Genomic DNA, 22,479 nt, shown 5'->3' on the forward strand with positions numbered 1-22,479 from the left:
ATGGAAAGTCTGTTAAACCCATTGTGTCCATGGATTTATTGCCAAAAGTTATTCAGAAATAAACCTAAATTTTATATGTGCTGAATTTTGATGTTAATTATGTATGTGTTAGACACAATGCTAATAAATCCCTTCTTTCTAAGCAGCTGCCAATCCACTCATTTAAATTATAATTTTCTCCTGAGGGGAGCATACAATTATTATACTCTGGTGAAAAAAGAAGAGTTGAGGTTTCTTCAATCTTGAGATAATTCATTTAAGTAATTATAAAGAACAACAATGTAAGATTTTATAGTATCTGCAAAATAAAAAATTATAACAAGAAGTAACCATTTTAGAATTAGATATATCATCTCTAATTGGTGACCTCAAAAGTTCAAACAAATTTCTATGATTTCAAACAATCCAATTGGAACTCACATCATAAATGCAGTTTTAATCAAATAACTCACATTACTGAATCATATATAAACATAGTAATTATATGTAAAGTCCATCTCAAATTACAGTAATTAACTTTAGTAAAAAAAAAAAAGCTTCAGAACAGTTAATAAATAGAATATTTAAATAAGCTACAGAGCATCCATGTAATGGAATGAAATTAGTGTTTCTAAGAATATTAAATAATGTGGACATTTAAATAGTACCCTGCCTTGTCTTTAAAAGGACTTTTCATGGCTTACAAAATAAGTAAGATAAAATTAAATTTAAATGAACTTTAAATAAGGTAAAAGTAATTCTATGGGAGTTCAATACATTATACCAGTGATTTTTAACCAGTGTGGTGAAAGAATTTTTAAAACATGCAATACCTGACTATTTGGTCAGGGATACTAACCTCTTCTCCCTTAGATTGTCAAATAAAAAAAGTGACAACAGCCAACACAATAATAGCTTTCTGGTGTGAATGAATCAAAAGTATAATATATTTGTAGGTGTTCTGCAGAATTTTAGTAATTAGTTTATGTGTGCCATGAGATGAAAAAGATTGAAAATCGCTGCATTATGCCATAATTCTCTAAGTGAGGTTTTCCAAATGGTCTAACTAAATCCAGTGAAAGATTTTTTTGATCTAGAGTTCTAAAAAGACTAAATGCTCCTTAAGAAATCTTAAGTAAAGTCTATATATTTTAGCTGAGCTTTTCACAGGTTTTAAAAAGCACAGTCTACTAGTACAGTGGTCGGCAAACTCATTAGTCCACAGAGCTAAATATCAACAGTACAACAATTGAAACTTCTTTTGAGAGCCAAATTTTTTAAACTTAAACTTCTTCTAACGCCACTTTTTCAAAATAGACTCGCCCAGGCTGTGGTATTTTGTGGAAGAGCCACACTCAAGGGGCCAAAGAACCGAATGTGGCTCACGAGCCGCAGTTTGCCGATCACGGTACTAGTAGATTATGCTGCAAGGTGAATACCTAGAACTGTGTTAACAACTAAGGTTAGAACTATATACTTCAATTTCTAACCTGGGCTTGAGGAGTTAGAGAATTTCAGGAGATGATGGTCAATAGGCTAAAATCTGAAAGAGGAGCAGAAGTTAACTTTTGGAGGTAGGAGGGAAGGGTGATCAGGTAGGAAGAACAGCATGAGCAAAAAACCGAAGGCAAGAAAAAGTATTCTATCTATAAAGAATTAATATTCAGTGGTCATGAAACAAAGAACTGGTGGCAAGGTGTGGGTGGATAGCAAGAATGGGTCTGGAACTAAGTAAGCTGGAGCATATCATTAAGGAAGCTGTGAGTCAGGCTTAGTTTATACTTAATCCTGAGGACAAAAAGAACAAAGATTTTAAGCAGGGAAGGAAAACTATCAGGTTTATATTTTTAAAAGAGATTTTTTTACCTTATTAGCAGTAACCAAAACGTAAGGTTGTCAGTCTACTTTTTTCTCCCTATGAGCAACTATAAGCTCCATAAAAATAGAGTCCTTATTTACAGTTGTATCTCTAGTGCTTATCTAGCACCTAGTAGGTGACCAAAAAATATCCGCTGTATAAATGTTAAAGTGCATCTGGCCGGCATGGCTCAGTGGTTGAGTATTGACCTATGAACTAAGAGATCAGGGTTTAATTCCCGGTCAGGGCACATGCCCAGGTTGTGGGCTTGATCCCCAGTACGGGGAGTGCACGAGGCGGCTGATCAATGATTCTCTCTCATCATTGATGTTTCTAACTCTCTCCCTCTTATTCCTCTCTGAAATCAATAAAAAAATATTTTTAAACGTTAAAATGCATGGTTATGTACTTAACTGGTAACAAAGAACAGCTATGTTCTGCTTACAGTGTGAAGAATAGGTTGGGGAGAAGGATAGGGGTCACAGGAAGAGGAAGGCTAGAAACAGAGGCCAAATAGGTGATGATAGCCTAAACCAGTGAGTAGCAATGGGAATATAGAGAAGATGGAGGTAAAACCGACATGACTCGATTACTGGATAGTACTGACCTTAGGTAGTACTGACATACGCTTGTGAAAATGGAAGTACCCAAATTAACACCAGTTTAAACTAGAGGGTCAACCCATCTCTACCCTGCCATGAGCAGGGACACTATTTTCCTTGAAATGCAATTTTGGTCACTTACAGACATGCAAGCTAAGGCTGAGACATTAATTTACTCAAAGTTACTTTGACTAAGGACTGAGATAGGCTTGAAGACAGTGGTTTTCAATCCTGGCCACATATCAAAAGCTCCTCGGGTGGGAGACAAGGTAAACAGAGAGAGAAAGGGGGAATGGGGGCGGGGGGAAACTAAAAGAGAAGGGAAAAATGAGAAGGAAGAGAGGCAGAGGAGGAGAGAGAGGGACAGGAAGATGGAAAGGAGGAAGAAAGGGAAGTAAGGAAGGAGGAAAAGGAGAGAAGGGAGAAAGGAGGGATGGAGGAAAAGAGATGGAAAAAAATTGAAAAAAGAGAATTTCAGTTTCCTAATATGCCAACAGAACCACTAAGGTTCCACAATTCCAAGTATAACCGAAAAGTTTTAGTTGGGAAAATGTCCCAAGTACAGAAGTTCTAACTGATCAACCATGCCACCACAACTTCAGTTAAGGCATCCATCATACATACAACCTTTGGACAACGCAATTTATTAGCATACTGACAAAATTAAACATTCTGTATGTAGACAAAAGAGTGATATTTTCAAAACTTAAATTTGATCAAGACCCTGTAATTAAGCCTTTCAATAACCTATTTAAAAAAAAAAATCGAAAGTTCTTGCATTTGTAAAAGGCACTGAATAATCAGACAACTATTTCTTCAACGTCATTTCATACCAACTTTTCCCACTCTCAATTTGCACCAGCCCCAACTGTTCCTAGAACATGCTAAGTTCTTTCCGGCTTTGGGACCTTTGTACTTGCTTTTCTCTCAGTTCTTAACATAGTTCTTCCTAATTCTCTACTTTTTGTCTTAAATCTTAAAGATTACTTCCTCAGAGATGATTTTCCAACCCACTCTACCTAAATGGGACTTCCCATGTTACTCATTATCATAACATGCAATTTTTTTACTTCACAGTACGTAGAAGGCAACTGCATGTTTCTCTCCACTACAATGTGAGTTCTTTTTGAGAAGGGATCTTATAGCATACAAACCATAAAACACACCTGGCATATAAAGGCACTGAAATATGTTGGGAAGGAGGAATGGAGAGGGTCAAACTCAGATGCTAACAAAGGTTATTAAATTAATGAATTAATTTGCATGGTGGGATAATGCACCATAAATTAAAAATGCATAGCAAAATTGGTGATTCTGATTTCACAAAAGTTGATTATAGCAGTAACTTAGAAAATGAATCTTCTTGTCTTTTCTACTAATACCTCTAGTCCATAATAATAAAATTATATTGATGGGAAAAAATGTCAATTCAATGAAAATGTAAAAACAGAATAAAATTGTACTAAATTTTATACAATAAATAAGTTTAAAAAGAGAAGAAGGAACTACATAAAAATGTTAACAGATTACATCTGGATGGTTTGATACATTTTCTTTTTTGCATCTTTCTATATTTTCCAAATTATCTAAAATGAGAATGTTACTTTTATAATCAAAACAAAATTGAACTAAAAACAAAACAATTATACTTTGATGGCTCTAAGTCTAGTCATAACAATGAATGAAGCATTATATTAATTATTTTTTTAAACCTTCAAATAACAGTCATTAAAGCCTACTTATGACAGTGAAATTTTCTATTTATTCTTTTACTAATTCACTATCACTATTACTCTTTGCCACTTTTTTCTTTTAATCTTGGGAAGCAGCTTACTTAGAATTGGGGGGCGGGAGGGAGGGCACGGGGACGACTTTATTTGTACTCAAACTTCAAATCCCTGCTCTTTATAATTTTTAAAAAAATTTTTAATGGATTTTAGAGAGAGGAAGAGAGCAGAAGAGACAGAGAAACATCAACCAGTTGCCACCTGTATATACCCCAACCTGGGATCAAACCTCTAACCTAGGTATGTGCCCTGACCAGGTATCAAACTGGTGACCTTTCAGTGCACTGGATGATGCTCAACCAACTGAGCCACACCAGCCAGAGCAGATCTATCATATTTTATTCTTGTGTGGCAGACACTTTTGATTGCCTGATCTAATAGCCACTTCCAAACCCTTTCCCCAGTGTACTACATAAATATAGGCTGGAAAAGCTAAATACTTGCTTTCCCAGACTCTCTTGAAGCCAGGTTTCACAGGGAGCTTTCTGGGCAAGTTTTGCTTTCTTTCCTTTTCTCCTATTTAAAATGAGGACATCGTTTGAGGTGCATCAGCCAACTTACTACCATGAGACTATCACCATGTTAAGGATGGAAAACAGAACAATTTAAAAGAACTTGGGGGCCTTTAAGATATTGCTTGAGTCACTGCATCAGTCCAGATTATCTATCTTTGGATTTCTTATTCTGTGCGAGAAAAAAATTCCTTATATGTTTAAGCCATGGTTCCCTAGGCTTTCTATTACTTGAGGCAAACAGATTCTATTGATAAACCATACATATTTGAAAACAGTATTTCTTCCCTCTTGATTCATTGGTGTTTTGGCTCTAAGTAGAAATCTAGATCATGATAATTATCCCTCAGAATTTTAAGACCTTGTTTCCCCTTATCTTACAGTTTCCAATACGGTTGAGAATTTGTATATCCACTCTAAGTCCTATTCCTTTGAATGTGACCTCATTTTACCCTAGAAATTTTTAAGATATTCTCCTTACCCTGATATGTGAAATTCCACAGTGAACAATGATGGTTTTTATTTTGCTAAATTTGACGTACTGACTTCTGTAGGTGTCCATTTATAATCTGGAGCCAATGTTTAGAGCAATTTTCTGCTATTTCTTTATTTTATAACTAGAGACCTGGTGCATGAAAATTTATGCACTGGAGGGGGGTCCCTCAGCCCGGCCTGCACTTCTCACAGTCTGGGAGCCCTCAGGGGCAGGAGGCGACCTGGCAATCAGGGGAAGGCAACGCCCCATCACACCTCTGCTGCTGCCACTGCCGGCAGTGCAAGCCTCGGCTGGCCCTGGTTACCTGAGCCTCAGGCGATCCTGGGTGGCTGGGCAGCCACCATCTGAGGCTTGCCTGAGCCTCGGGCTGGCCCTGGGCAGCTGGGGGACTGAGGGGACTGGGGGACTCTGGAGGCAGGCGCGCAGAGCGGCCAGGCCTGCCTGGGGGCGGGCCTGGCCTTGCCGCCCTGGCAAGGCTGAGGGGACTGGGCGCTGACATCTTGTGGCTGTGGGTGCCACCATCTTTTGAGGGCATGGCAGTCAATTAGCACATTCCCTCCTTATTGGCTGTGGGCGCCGCCATCTTTGAGGGTGTGACAGTCAATTAGCATATTCCCTCCTTATTGACTGTGGGTGCCACCATATTTGAGGGCGGGACAGTCAATTAGCATATTCCCTTATTGGTGGTGGGTGCCACCATCTTTGTGGGCGGGGAAGTCAATTAGCATATTCCCTCCTTATTGGCTGTAGGCGCCGCCATATTTGCAATGACGTGAGGGTCAATAAGCCTATTCCTTCTTTATTAGATAGGCTCTAGTCTCCTCCATTTTCCCTGTTCTCTATAGCTTGAGAAACTCTTATTAGTTCAATATTGGAACTCCTGGATTGATTTTTTTTAATTTAATTTCTTTATTGATTAAGGTATCACATATTTGCTGGATTGATTTTCTAAGGTCCTTATTTTCAACTCTGTCTTTTTGTCTATTTTTCAGATTTCTTACAACTCTTCTACTTTTTTATTCTAACAAAATTTATTTTCCGAAAGCTCTTTCTTAGTCTCTGATTTTTCATTGCATCCTATTATAGTTTTATGGATGCAGATCCTTTCCTCTAAGAAAACTGGCCTTGATCATTATTATTTTCATTTACTTGTGTTCAGTGCATTACTCCAGATTTCTGTTTTCAAGTTTGTTTTGTTTTTGTCTCTCTCTTCCATGGTGAAGGTCCTAATACAGAAGATACTTAACTGACAGTTCAATAAGAGTGACGAAATAAAAAGTTAATTGAAAATGTTATGTATATTGTGGGCAACACTATAGGGGGACTGGGCTGTGAAAGTGGACCAGGCAGCGAGATTAGCCATTTTATGGGCGTGGAGGGTCCCCAAACAACAGTACCTGGAAATATTTTCTCTGAGGCTATACATTTCCTCCAGGAAAGGTGATTCCAGTCTTTTGTAAGAGACATATGTCTAGCATTCTGGGAACAGGGATGTGGTTAGAAGTTCTACTATTCAGTTTATAGGTTTAACTGTTCTATTTTCTGCCCTGTCCCCTTTGCCTCCACAGAGCTTTTATCATTTCATTTCTCCCCAGAAAAAAAAGTGCTAGTAGAAAGTATGGGAGAAGGGTCCTGAGGGCAAACTACTTCATGTGTGTGGTTGTTGTTTTTTTTACAATGGTGCAATCTTTTGTTAAAAGAAAACTTTCCCTCTTAAATATGAACAACTATTATAATTTTAAAAATCTGTTTTTATAAATAATAGCTAAAAGGAAAAGCAAGCTATTCTAATTTCTCACCCTATTGCTCAAATTAGGCATTTTAAACCCCTGGGCCTTAAACAAACATACCATTCTCCTGTGCATACTAATCACAGGCAAAGTGACTACTATGTAGGGTAACTGTGTATCATCTAAAATAGGATACTTTTGAGAGTGAATGGGGCAATTTTAATAACTATGTCAGGGCAATATACATAAAACTGGGATTATCTGAAGCAAACCATTTACCCTATTACGAGGAGAATACCTTCTTGGATGCTGAATTTGTAAACTTAAAAGGCATTACCGTTACATGTCCTCCTTCAGAACAAAGACAGACTCTACTATGCTAGTGCATAATATAAGTTACTATACTGAAAGCAGAAAGTGGAACTGATTAGCAAATATAGAATAATATAGTTTTTAGGATATCAATTCTTGCAAAGCCCCTCCTTCCCAATAAGCACACAAAAAATTCCCATAGAGATTCATATACTATCTTTCTGCTCTAAGGAAATAATAATTAATATATTTTAAACAGATAGAATTGAATAATTTAGCTGGAAGAAAGAGACAAAAACAAGTTTTCTGACCTCTTAGAATTACTTCAATTAAAGAAATGGGGCAAGGGTGAAGAATGGATAGAAAGAAAAGAAAATGGGCTATAGTCGTCCACCTTCTAAAGTATTTAAGACATGAGAGAAGAATCACTAAATGCCTTTACCCATTCCAGAGTCTTTCTTGGTGCCATCTGATATTATGTCTACATGATCAGAATCCACATCATAACTAAAGAAATCATTCAAATAGGTCTTCGATCGCTGGCCACCAAATACATATAAGCAACGATTTTTCTGGAAAATAAGAAAAAAATGGCAAAGAACAGAGAAAGTAGTCACTTCCATGAAAAATTCAGAATGATCTTTAAAATATTTAAACCTCTATAAAAGTAATTTTATGACAGATCCCATGCAGTGGAGTACTATGATGGTACAAAGAGAAATGAAGATGCTTTCTATATACTGCTAAGAGGTGATCTCCAGGATATCCTATTAAAGTAAAAAAGCGAAGTGCAGCCCAGCCGGTGTGATTTAGTTGTTTGAGCAGAGTTCCATGCACCAAGAGATCACTGGTTTGATTCCCAGTCAGGGCACATGCCCGAGTTGAGGAAGCCACAATTGATCTCATGGATGTATCTATCTCTCCTTTTCCCTTCCTTTCTTTCTAAAAAAAAAAAAAAAAAAAAAAATCAATAAAAACATTAAAAAAAAAAAAAGCAAGGTGCAGAATAATGTACACAAGGTGCTCTCTTGTGCAAGAAAGGGAAAAAAGAAATGTGTATGTGTTTGTTTCTTTCTCCAAAAAGAAACAAAGAAAGGAAACTAATAAAAGACAGTTACTTCTTGGAGAAGGGACAGAACAGGAAGACAACAGGGATAACACTAGATCTCTCTTAAAGTACCCAGACTTTTGGGTTTGCCTTTAGAACCAGGTGTATGTTTTTATTTAATTAGAAAACAAATTAACTCAAAAGAAAAAAAATCTCTGAAATTAGAAAATAAATAAACCTATCGGTACATAAAGATATGACCACATAGAGAATATTTCTAGTGATTTTAATTCATGTTTTTGAATACCCTTTCTTAGTGGGCTATATCCTAAGCAGAAAAATAATAAGAAAGCAATTTTAAACAGCATTTAGTGATTTTGCTGTTAGTTTTGCTATTCTGTAAACTATAAGACAGAATAATATAATACTAACATTAGGAAGGAGGATTTTAAACTTAAAAGATATATAAAATCAAAGATATTAAAAATTATAATCTTTCATTTGTATTAGATATAGCAGTATAAACTCATGATTTAATTTTTCTCTTACTTAAAAGGATATATATATATATATATATATATATATATATATATATTATACACACACACAAACATACATATATACACATATACATGCACATACAGAGAAAATTTTGGGGCATCAAAAAAATTAATGGCCCTGGCCAGTGTGGCACCAATGCGTCACCGTTTGATTCCAATTCCTGGCCCAAGTTGGGACACATGCAGGAGGCAGACAATGGATGTGTCTCTCTCACATTGATGTCCCTCCGCCCCCCTTTTCCACTCTCTCTGAAAATAAATGGGAAAACTATCCTTGGGTGAGGACTTAAAAAAAGAAAAAAAAAAAAAGAGTAATGACATCATTGGATTAAACACATCAAATATATAAAAATCGATGAGTTCATAATAACACTTAAAAAAATCTATCGGGCCGAAACCGGTTTGGCTCAGTGGATAGAGCGTCGACCTGCGGACTCAAGGGTCCCGGGTTCGATTCCGGTCAAGGGCATGTACCTTGGTTGTGGGCACATCCCCAGTGGGGGGTGTGCAGGAGGCAGCTGATCGATGTTTCTCTCTCATCGATGTTTCTAACTCTCTATCCCTCTCTCTTCCTCTCTGTAAAAAATCAATAAAATAAAAAATAAAAAATCTATCGGTTAACTTTGGAGCCTCAACTCATTAATATAAAAAAAGTGATAAAGGAAGAAAATCAATTTATATTACCTATCCTATGCAGTTTACATATCAGAGTAGCTACACAGTTAATGAGAATAAGTTTTTAATAATACAATCAGTTAATAAATGCAGAAGAAATGACACAATTAGAAAAATCACCATTTGACAATCTTATTGAAATCTAGGCAATGATTATCAATGGCTGCTAGAGCCATGAGGTAAAATATTGACAGGAAACTTTATAATTAATAATCAGGTTGATAGCACCTGAATTCACTGAACAATTTTAACACTACCAAAAGTATGACAACTACACATAAAATGCCTCTCGATATTTTGCAATCAGACCACCTATGAAGTATTCCTGCACCTTTCCTTTTGTGCTCCCCAAAAGGGGGAGTGAATCTAAAATCAAGTACTATATTTATGGAAGTGATCACTTTGTAAGTTATATACATGTCTAATCACTGGGTTGTACATATGAAACTAATATTATATGTCAACTGTAATTGAAAAATTATTTTTTTAAAGTGACTCTGGATTTAGACCAGGAAATATAGATAAAAGATCACAATAAATGACATTATGAGAAAATAAAATCAGCTAAATCAAGAATACAAGAAATTCTAAAGCTCACATAATTAAGTTTCTTTAACAAATAAGTGGTATGTGGGAGAATAAAATAAGAGGGGTCAGCACTATTATGGATTAAATAAAATTAAGAGATCTGACAACCAAATGTAATACTTAGACTTTTCTGAACCCTGACTTGAATAAACCAATTATGAAAAGGTACTTTTCAGTATTTCAGAAAAATTCTATGTATAAATGTTAAGAAATTGTTTTTACTTTGGTTAATATTATAATAGTATTGCAATTATTATTTTTTAATCCTTAACTGTTAGTGACACACTATAATATTTATAGGTGTCATGATCAGAGTGTCTGGGATTTGCTTTAAAATACCACAGCACTTAAAAAAATCAAAGAAACATTTAAAAAAAAAGAAATATAAGTGGGGTAGATATATGAAAAACAGTGAAATATTGATAACTGTTGAAACTAACGAGTACACAGGAATTTATCATACTCTTCTCCCCACTTTGGCATATGATTAAAATATTCCATAATATATTTTTAAAGTTATATTCACAGAAAGAGGCCCAAGTTTCCACTGTAGCATCAGAAAAGTTTAATGCAATGTCTGTGTGTTGATTTTGCTGATAAATTTTAATTTTAATTCTATAATGTCAATTCTTAATTATTTGCACTTAATGAAGAATAGCAAAGGGAAAAATAAGAACAGATAAGAAAATTGACCTTGCAGTTAAAAAATAAAGAGAAATAGATCTATATAAGCAATGAAGTTAGTAAAAAAAAAACCTACATTATTATTCAGGTGATAACTATTTAGGAATTACTAAGTTGATGGGAAAGAGCCTCAATTATAACAGTTCACTGTTAAAAAGTTTTATTTTTTGTCTATCATTGCTAACACTAATCATTTATATCTAATGAAAAGTTTTGATCACTTACTGAGGAATTAGATTTCACCACTTTTCTTACTGAGATACACATGACAAAATAACATAACACAAAGTACAGAATATTCTTACTGAGTGAAATAGCATGCAGTGTCCTATCCGAGACTGGATATCCTCAGGCCCAGCATTGCAGGAGTCCTCTCGAAGAAGTTTCCAGGTTTGACATTGACAGTTGAAAGCAAACAGCCCACTGAATTGAGGTTCACTGGCTCTGCTGTCGTCTACACTGCCATTACAAGTCAAAATTCTACCCCCAAAGGTGTAGATCATATGTTTTTCTGAGTCCATACACATCTATCAGAATAAAAAATAGATTGAATAGTTTTAGTTTGTTCCTGTCATATGTGTTAAAATGAAACCAATGTGTGTTGTTTTAGACTCTCAAAAAAACCTGAACTATGTCTTAATAAATCTAAGTACCGCCCCTGATTACCATACACATTTATTGCAATACTGCCAACCACCTGGCAGATGGATTTCTAAATACCTTTTCCAGTTTCAATTTTTCCCTCTGAGAATAAAATATGTTTGGGTTAAAGAGCTTTATGCATTCTTGAAACTGCATAATTTTTATACCACATCAACCAACAAATAATACATGAGGTGCTGATCTGTAAACCTAAGAGTGAATACAGGTCTATGGATAAAAAGTGATCACACACTCCTTGCAAGCATCCTATTAATTTTGCTACCATTAAATAAGAGAGCAGATATGTGAATGAGTGATGCAACTAAATTCACCTCTCTGCATTTATTTTACAAAACTCTTCAAATTATGTTAAAAAACAATAAAACAAACAGACATTTGCAACAGTCTTTAGACTGATTTCTACCGTGTGATGAATCTTGCCTTTTTTTAACACAATACTATAAATTTAATTTTCTTGGAGGTATGTTATGCAACTCAAGTTCAAAAGCCAAACTTAATTCTTTCAACTCAGATGACAGTTTTTCATAAAAATATCTGAGAAAAGTCATTTGTCGAAGACAAGAAATAAGAATTAAATTCTATTTCAAAGAATACGTAAGTATAAGTTGGAAATTAGATACTGAACACAAGTGGCATTTATAATTAAAGAAAAAAATTGTGTACACACATCATTTTGCTAAAGCACAAACACTAGCCATTGTATGTTCAATTCTCTCCTCCAATTACTTCTGCTATTCATTTTTTGCATTTTAATAAAAAGTTTAATAATTGTAAAATTTGGTTTTAAAATTAATGTTAAAAAGAAGATCCTAACCAATGTTACCCCAATAAATTTTAAAAAATTAAAATAAAAAAAACACTCTAGCTCTTCTAATCTTTACCTACCACTAAAAAGATCCACTCACTTGCCATTTCCTAGGTTTCTGGCTGATTTTCATAAATTAAGGTGAATATCTATACCTCAAAGGTGAAATCTTAATGAATATGGTTGCAAAACTGAGATAAAGTTTTCATGTCCCTGGCCTCCCAAAGAAAGTGTTCTCACTCTTTAATCTTTAATAATCCTATCATTAAAAGCAATACATACATTCCTGAAGACAACTCAGTGTGGCCCCATTCACCTACTATATATATGACTGTCTAGGGCTGCACTGAAGCTGGGTCACAGTACCCGGTCCTAAATACTTAAAGCTTAAGTCTCTCCAAACACCTGGGGATCATGCTGAAAATCCCGAGGGACACACATTACATAAGCCAATTATATTTTCATAAATTCAGAGTTATACTAATTTTGGCCAATCTCTGTTATCAGGTTTCCTATGGTTATCTAGCCCCTAAATTCTTCATATGGCTACAAAGGGATTTTCTCTTTCCTTTGGGGGATATTTAATTTTGATGTGCTTGTTCTCAGTTGTCTGCCTACAAAGGTAACCAGTTTTCTCTCTGAGGTTTTTAGGATTTTCTCTTAATCCTTGGTTATGAAATTTCATTAAGGAAGTATCTAGGCAGGGATATTCTTTTTCATTCATCCTGAACTGCACTTGGTGTTCCCTTCATTCTGAAAACTGTCTTTCTTCATCTTTAGGAGTTTTCTTCATTTTTACCTTGAGTTTGTTTTGGCTAGCATTCTCTTCTTCTAGAACTCCTATTAGATGGCATTGGAACTTCAGGACCTTCTCTCTGTTTCTTAACTTTTCTCTCATAATTTCAGCCATTAATTTAGTAACCATTTAGAGGTGTGTCCATTCTCCTTTTCAAATAACTTGCTGAGATTTAAAAAAACCTTTAATTTGTAAGTTTTCTAGATATGTCTTTTATGAATGCAATAGCTGTCTGAATTGCTCTAAAAATATCACTTAAACTTATCCTAAAGGCTTCTTCAGTTTATACAACTGTTTTTCTTTGTTAATTCTTTTTTTTTTTTTTAAATATATTTCTTTATTGATTTCAGAGGGGAAGGGAGAGGGAGAGAGAGATAGAAACATCCGTGATGAGAGAGAATCACTGATCAGCGGCCTCCTGCACGCCCCCCACTGGGAATTGAGCCCGCAACCCGGGCATGTGCCCTTGGCCAGAATCGAACCCGGGACCCTTCAGTCCGCAGGCCGACGCTCCATCCACTGAGCCAAGCCGGCCAGGGCTCTTTGTTAATTCTTAATTTGTTGACTTCAGCACCCATCTCATGGTATTAATTACATTAAAATATATGGATTTTTTGGTTGTTCTAGTCCTCTTTATATCTGAGAATCACTAGTCATTTGCCTGCTACATATACAATAGCCGGCCCAAAGGGACTGGGTGGGGAGAAATGATATGTGATGCTGTGAAGGGTTCCACTGCTGCTCTTCAGCTGCCCTTGGGAGTATTGCTCTAACTTTCCAGCTCCGATGCCCACACTCAACACCTGACCTATGGACAATATCACACTTAAGTGCTACTCAAACTGAAGAATGCTTTGCTGTTCAGTCTCCCACTGATCATCTAATGTTTGCCTCAGCTATATAAACTTTGTGGCTTCAATCTTACAGGCTCTAGTTTCTTCCGGTTGGATCTCGTCCTATCTGCTTTCTACCTTAAAGGAATTCTCCCCCCCTCCCATCCCCAATTAGTTTTAAGTTCCCAAAGGGCATTCTTTTTTGTTTTTAACACTATTACTAATGTGTTATTGTCATTTCATAGGATACGGGCAGGAGAGCAGTAAAAGTATGTGTTCAGCCTGCCAATGATCCACACTGACCCAAGGTGAATGAATGTCAACGAGCTGAGATCTCCAATCCTTGACTGAAGTTTCTCCTGCCAATTCTTGGCTAGCTTATATTCCTTTTTCTAGTAATTTCTTCAAAAGGTGGTCATACTTGATGGAGTTTCTCTAGATAAAAAATCCTTGAATCACATTGTCTTTTCCTACCTTCTAGATGTTTCTCTAATGTTTCCTGGTACTGAATGTAGCTGTAGAGAAATCTGATACCAGTCACATTTTATTCCTCTTATAGGTGACTTGATCATTTTGCCTAGTTTCCCCCTAAAATGGCTTCTTTATATTTGAAATCCACTGTTACTAACATTCATATGTCTTAGAATTGAATGCATAGGTCAACTTTTTTCCTTTCTGATTATAACACACCCTTTTGAAATGTGAAATAGTCTTCTTTCTTCAGAAAAGTCATCTTGAATTTTATTATAAATATTTGTTGTTCCATTATTTTGGTTTCTGTATTTAATGTCTCCAATTATATGTATGTTGGCTTATTTTTGCCTGTCTTCTCTATCTATAATTTTCTGACTAATCCTTTTATTAATCTTTATTTCTACAGTACCTGCTCTTCTTATATCTATGTATACGACCCTTACCTATTCTTCATTTTGTTCTATGTAGATTAGTTTTCATTTCTGAAAATGCTACTATGTTTTCTTCAATTTCTTTCCTGAATTTTACCAGGTCCCGTTTTACCTGCTCCTCTTATTTGGTCATCTCATCTGCACTATTGAATTTATGATTTGTAGTTTTCTTCAAAGTATCAAGCTTCATTAAATCATTTAATTCATGTTCGGATACTAATATATAATTTTCATCTGCTATTGTGTGAAGGAAAGTTTTGCTGGTCTTCTTCTTTTTATTAATTTTCCTTAGAGTACCTCTCTGAAAATTTCATGTTTTAAGCTTTTTAAATGTTCATATTTAAATTTGTTGAATTTCCCTGGACCAGATAACAGAAGGTTCCTATGAAAGGGTAATGTTCTTGCTCAAGGACTCCCTCCTCTGTTGCTACTGAATTAAATGGCTTCTTCAAAATGTAGTCCATCTGTGAAGCCCTGTCTTTTTTAAACTCTATCTACCCTCATCTGTATGTGTGTGTGTGTGTGGGGGAGGGGGGGGGGGCGGGGGTGTGTGTTTCTATCTCAAGACTTGATTTCCTCCAGTTCCTTCACTAGATATTGCAAAAGGAGCACTGTTCATACTTGTCACGGTGTTTCCCATATTTTAGAAGATGGTGCTTTCTGATATCTACCACTTCTGAGCCATTCTGGGTGCTTTGCACATTTTATCTCACTAACTCCCCCAGAGTCTGCCCTGCTAAGATGTAACTCTGCTAGGCTCCCTCTACATTCCCAGTTCTCCCCTGTTACATTACTGTCAGCTTTAATACAGGTTCTGAATATTTCAGTTATTTTTGGCTAAACTTACAAGAAATTGGGAGTTGTGAGTTTTCTTTGGCTCCTGGTTTTGCTGAATATGTGACTTGTGTTTTGTTTTGTTTTTTAATCTTTTTTTTTTTTTTGGTTTGGTTCTCATTGTTCCTGAAAATCACACAAAGCAACAACATCGAAAGCTTCAGAACTAAGCTGCCACTATGTTCTTAATAAATCCAAAGCTTTAAATTTATTAACTGTTAAATTCAAAATTGCAAAGTAACTTTTTAAAGCGTTTTTATGCCTCTAGCTTTCTCACGTTCTTGAGCGTTGTGTCAAATCTTAAAGTGTCATGAACAGCCCTAAGTAATTTTGAAGTTCCAACTTATAGCTTTATTTACATGAAACAAAACAGAAACTAGAGGCTTATACAGATTACACAAGGTCACAGAGCTAGTTATTAGCTGAATTAGCACTGAAATCCTGGTTTCTTCACATCTAATCATTTGAAAACCAAACATTTAACAGAACCTAGCTTCCAAGGAACATTCTATTTTATCAAAGTCAAGAGAAACAAAGACCATACATATACTTGTACTTAGACTACCCCTAAGCTATTCTTTTTTCAACTTGTAAAAATAAAGACATAAGCATCTTTTGTAAAAGAAATTTGTAACCAGTTGAAAGCAAGAAAATAAATTGTTTCCCTCAAAATGTTATGTTGACATTTTGTTTTTAAAAGATCAGAACCAGCCAAACTTTTTTTGGAGCTCTTATTTTCCACATGAAAACACTGAGGATGTCGTAGGGAAGTGCAAAGCTTTGCAGAGCTCAGTTACGTAGAGCCAGCAGAAGTTCCAAATTCGATCTGGGGAAGAATACTTGAGGACTAATGTTTTTGATTTTCCACCCACCACTTACTTGATAGGCATATAACCCACTCCTCTTTTCCTTACCATTCTACTATAACAACTAATTGTTAATATAAATATAGCGCAAGAATACTTTTAAAGTAAGTAATTAACAAAAATATGTAATAAACAATAAAGACTTGGTTTTAACTCATATATAAGATAGGAGATAAGCTAGGCCTAAACTAGATTCGATCATAATTAGCACCATCTACTATTTCTCAAGTACTAGACAATGCTATGTTCATCATTACAGTGTTAAAGATTTTTTGAAAGTTTCCTCTCCCCCACACTCCAAAAAAAACTTTGGACATGGTTTGAATCAAATAAAACTGACTACAGAATTCAAAGTGGTTACTGTTTTGTTTGAGGTATTGAACTATACTGAACTGATTGACATGGAGTACATATTCAAATATAGATAAAAATGATAATGACACTCATGAAGATGATGATGATACTTACATGCATATTAATATTAAAATGGCTTACAATATCGCTATGTGTAGTCTTGTCTACAACATCATTATATGATTTTTATTGGTGATTTTAAACTTCATCTAGTTTATGTCAAATTTCTATATGTTTTATAATGTTTGTGATTATATACAAAGGTAAATATATTTCACACAAATTGGAAGAAAAGCTCTAAATTTCAAATTCCTGAATTCATTATAAAGTAATTTAAAATTTCTTCCAGGAATGTAGAATAAGAAGTTTTAAAAGGGAAAATTGTTATTGTTATGATTCCTAGATTTTTTTATACAACTAAATTTGTTTTTCCTGATATGTACTGCTCCATTTACTATCTAAAGTTTTTATAAATTAACATTTGTGTTCTGAGATCTTAGTATTTTATCCTGCAATATATAAAAGAAAAAAATTTTAAAGGATAACTACTGTACAAGTTACTTTTATTATCTGTCACAGGTATTTGTAATAGAAATCTAAGAGATAACTTAGATTATTAAGCATAACATGTGACATAAACACTAAGAGAAAGTTACTAAGCACTAATTAATTCTACCATATATTTATCTGTGCACCAAACCTGATGATCAAACACCAATTTCGGCCCTCCATCAGCAGCAGTATCCTCACTGAGTAACATCCATGTGTTAGTGTCAATGTCATAACGATAAAAGTCACTTTTCAGAGATTTGCTGTTCCTCACAGAGGAATCCAAATAACGGCCCAATGTGTAGATTTGCCTTCGTTGAATGTCAATGCACATTTTATGACATGATCTGGCACTGGGACCATTCTATGGAGAGAAAAAAAAGAACAAGAAATTAAAAGAATAACAAAATAAAATTAAATGCCTCTTTTTGTTTACTTTCATTACAAGCTTTGTTCAGAAACTCATAGCAAGTCAACTAATACAAGTCCAACAAAAGAAGTAGTAGGAGATAAAAATCTTTCCATAGAAATGCTTAAAATCTACCAGGAAAGATGAGATGAACTATTTTGTACCCTATGGCATTCTGTTCATAACACTTATATGGCTTCTATTACATACTCCATTGCATTTTAGTCATTTGTGCACAGAGTTTAATTCTCTATTATATGTTGATCTACTTAAAGACACATTTAGTCCTTTAAAATATTTCTCATCAGAATTTCTTACCAGAATCTAGCACAGATAGGCATTCCAAGAATATCTAGAATCACTGAATTTCATAATAGGACCCTTTATAAAATCTCTAGTTCAATTAACCCCTTTTAAAGACAGGAACTAAAAGTCAAAAGATAAGAGGCATCCTCCTGAAAGCTAGTACACTAGTGAGAGAAGCAGAATGAGAATCCAAGTCTTTGGCTTTTTCATCTACCCTTTATATTATATAAAAGTGACTTTCCTGACTGAATCAATAACACAACTAGGGGAATATGGGAAGAACAGTATATTACCAAAAAAATCAATTAGTTGAGATCATTTGTATCACAGGACTGAATAAAAGGTAAAAATTATTATAGTATAAACTAAAAGTAGAGTTCATGAAGCGAAAAAAAAAAAAAAAACACCTTCAAATGGGCAAGACTGAATTAGTTGAAAGATGGAAACCAGGACTAATATTTATTAAATATCTCCTAAATTCTGTCTATATTATTACTATGTATGTGTGTATATATTTCATTTAATCTGTATAACAACTCTATAAGGAAATATCACCATTTCATAGAGTCTAAGTAATTTGTCCACAGTCACAAAACTAGAAAGTAAGATAGAGAATCTAAGGCAAAAACTATGTTCTTCCCACTACTCCAGATTGTTGTTTTTTTTCCAGAAGAGAAACAAAAGCAAAAATACATTTACTACAATGTGTATGGTTATGACCGAGATGAAGAATTGCTGCTGCAGAAACAAAAGAGTTGAAGTATAAGGCAGAAATAGGAAGCTTAGTGAATGTGACAGAGGAGACTAGATAAAATCTTATAAGCAATAAATAACTATTCCAAGTTTCTAGAGCAGGAAATAAAATAAAAAAGTGGTACTATATGAAGAGTAATCTAGCATTATTTAGATTACTTGAAGCAATAAAGGTATTCAGCATAAAGAACAGTTTGACATTGATGTTATTAACCCAGATATTAAGTTGATTTAAATCTGCGTGTTAGCCTGGCCGATGTTGCTCAGTGGTTGAATGTCGACCTATGAACCAGGAGGTCACGGTTCAATTCCAGGTCAGGGCACATGCCCGGGTTATGGGTTCGATCCCCAGTGTGGGGCATGTATCAATGATTCTCTCTCATCTACCTTTCTCTCCCTCTCCTTTCCTCTCTGAAATCAATAAAAATATACTTAAATAAATAAATCTGCATTTTAGTATTCATACTAATTATTATCCTAAAACTTATTTTTAAAGATTTTTATCAAGAAAAATCTTCAATAGATAAGGTGAAAAGTTTTGAGAATTTCTTGTATAATTAAATAATCTCAAAACCAAAGATGGGGTAATATATAATAAATAAATAAATGCCATACTTCCTAGAATGTGAAATTTGAAATTGTATTAGGAGAGTAACAACTTCTTGCTTCATTTTAATTAGCAAGAGTGCTATTAAAGCCCTAGCTGGTTTGGCTCAGTGGATAGAGCATCAGCCTGTAGAATGAAGGGTCCCAGGGTCAATTCCAGTCAAGGGCACATGCCAGGGATGCAGACTCAATTCCCAGTAGGGGGCATGCAGGAGGCAGTCAGTCAGTGATTCTCTCTCATCATTGATGTTTCTATCTCTCTCTCCCTTTCTCTCTGAAATAAATAAAAATATATATATTTTTTAAAAAGAGTGCTATTAAAATGTTGAGCAATTATAACCTAAGTTAAAAAAATAAAATAATAGGAATAAATAGAATAGGAAACAGACAAAACCAACAAACTTGGTTCTTTGAAAGATTAATAGAATTATAAACCATTCTAAGACAAATTTTTTAAAAAGGAAGAGAAAACACAAATTGCCAATATTATAAATGAAAGCAGAAATATCACTACAAGTTCACTACAAATTAAAAGGAAATAAGGGCCTAGTATAAAAAAACAAGTAAAGTCTGGCAATGTAGATAAAACAGACATAGTCCTTGAAAATTACTTACCAAAATTGACCCAAGATAAAAGAGAAAATCTGAAATCATTATATCTATTGAAAAATTGCATTTATAATTTAAAATCTTCCTACAAAGAGCACTAGTCCTATGTATCTACACTGGTAAATTTTACCAAACACTTAAAGAAAAAAATAATATCAAATTTATACAAAATTTTTCAGAAAAGGAAAAATAACTTCCATTTTAAATCTGCACTGTATTCCATTCCTAATTTACTTTATGAGGACAATATAACACTGAAACCAAGTAACAATATTACAAAGGAGGAGGAGGAGGAGAAATAATATACAGGCAGTTAGTACACAGAGACACAAAACTAATTTTTAACAAAATACTATCAAACAGAATGCAGCAAGATATAAAAAGGATATTTTATAACTAAAGGGTTTATCTCAGGAATGCAAAGTTGATTTTATATTTGAAAATCAATCAAATTAATTCATCACATTAACAGAATTAAAGGGAAAAACATGATTGTATCAGTACATATAGAAAAAGCATTTTTCCTCAGCATATATTCATGAGAAAAACTCATAGCAAACTAGGAATAGAAACTTCCTTAATCTAATAAGGAATGTATAAAAATCCAGAATCTAATTTTCACTTTAGTGAAATAGAGATCCTGCTAGGATCTGAAACAAGATAAGGATATCTAGTCTCACCTCTTCTATTTAACATTATACTGGAAGTCCAAGTCAGTGCAATAAGACATTAATTTAAAAAAATAAAATAGAAAGTTATGATAGAAAAAAAAGAATGGAAAAAAAAAGTAAAACGGTTCCTATTCATAGATGACATGACTATTTGATTAAAACAGCCAAAGAAATCAACAAAGAAACTAAGTGGATTTACAAAAGTAACATATACAAAGGCAATAGTTAAAACAAAAAAATTTACTTCTCTATATTAGCAGCTTGTTTGCTAATAAAAAAATTTTAAGTACCATTTAAAATAGCATGAAAAATCAAAATATACTGGGATCAATTGAATAAAAAATATCCAGGACCTCTAACATGAAAATTCTAAGAATGCTGAGAGATATTAAAGAAGATTGAAATAAATGGAGATTTAACTATGTTCATGGATTACAAGACTATTAATAAGACAGCAATTCTCTCCAAATTGCTTTATAGATTCATTACATTCCCAATAATCCCAACAGTTTTAAAAATGGACAATATTCTAAAATTTATATGAAATGTAAAGGACCTAGAAGAATCTGAATAATTAAAAAAAAAAGAATAAAGAGGTTCTACATTACCTGACCTTAAGGAGTACCATATTGATATATGAACAGACCAAAAGATAATGGAGCAAAAAAGAGTGTCCAAAAAGAGACATATTACTTATATGACCAACTGATTTTGACAAAGATCAATGGGGAAGAAGATAGGGAGCAACAACAACTCTCAAACATTTTTGGCAAGAATATAAAATGGTACAACCACTTTGGGAAAGCTTCAACAGTTTCATCCATGGATGCTAAAAGGATAAAAGTTTGATGAATAATAGGATATTTTCATAATCTCAAAATTTATTTATTAATTATAGAATGGGAAAATCTGAAGGGCACCTTCCTTGACCAACTGATCAAAGCTAATATCAGACAAACCTCTTGATAAAATACAATAAGGAAGACCCAATGTCATGTCAACTACATGGTATTCCTGCTAAAGATGCCTAACCTAAATGCAATCTTAAGGAAATAGACAAACCCAATTGAGGGACAGTCTACAAAATAACTTCTTTGTATTCCAAAAATGTCAAGGTCAAGAAAAGGTTAAGGAACTATTCCAGACTGAAGGTGACTAAAGAAATATGACGTTAAAATGCAATGCATGATCATGAACAGAGTCCTAGGTCAGGGATAGGGGTGAGGCTGACAGTGGGACACCTAAGAGGACATTACTAAGAAATTATTGGGATGATTACCTACCTCTGACTAGGGATTGTGGGTTACATTAAAGCAGCTGTTCTCAGTGCAGTCTGAAGTCTTCAAAACACTTCAGGGAATCCACAAAATCAATGTTATTTTCATAACTAGAGGCCCGGTGCACGAAATTCGTGCATGGAGGGGGGGTCCACTCAGCCCAGCCTGCACCCTCTCTAATCCGGGACCCCTCGGGGGATGTCCGACTACTGGTTTAGGACATCCCTCCCACAATCCTGGACCGCTGGCTCCTAATTGCTCACCTGCCTGCCTGCCTGGTCACCCCAAACTGCCCCGCCCCCACCGGCCTGATTGTCCTTCACTGCCTCTGCGTGCCGGCCTGATCGCCCCCAAGTATTAACTTTTCATTTAATTACTATCACCTAATTACTCACTAGAGAGTAAGTATATG

At 34.6% G+C, this 22,479-nt stretch overlaps 1 protein-coding gene across 4 annotated transcripts in view; it reads right to left on the reverse strand.

Annotated features, from left to right (window-relative positions):
* The window catches only part of MKLN1 (muskelin 1), a 330,653-nt gene that overhangs the window by 54,765 nt on the left and 253,409 nt on the right, over positions 1 to 22,479 (reverse strand). For all 4 annotated transcript variants that reach the window (XM_079785914.1, XM_079785913.1, XM_079785916.1 and 1 more), the window contains 3 exons: positions 17,588 to 17,800; positions 11,137 to 11,358; positions 7,719 to 7,848 (listed from right to left, as the gene is read on the reverse strand). In XM_079785914.1, coding sequence (XP_079642040.1) covers positions 7,719 to 7,848; positions 11,137 to 11,358; positions 17,588 to 17,800 — 565 coding nt within the window. The remainder of the gene's footprint in view (positions 1 to 7,718; positions 7,849 to 11,136; positions 11,359 to 17,587; positions 17,801 to 22,479) is intronic.

The sequence above is a fragment of the Cnephaeus nilssonii genome (assembly GCF_951640355.1).
Source record: "Cnephaeus nilssonii genome assembly, chromosome: 12".
Taxonomy (NCBI): Eukaryota; Metazoa; Chordata; class Mammalia; order Chiroptera; family Vespertilionidae; genus Cnephaeus; species Cnephaeus nilssonii.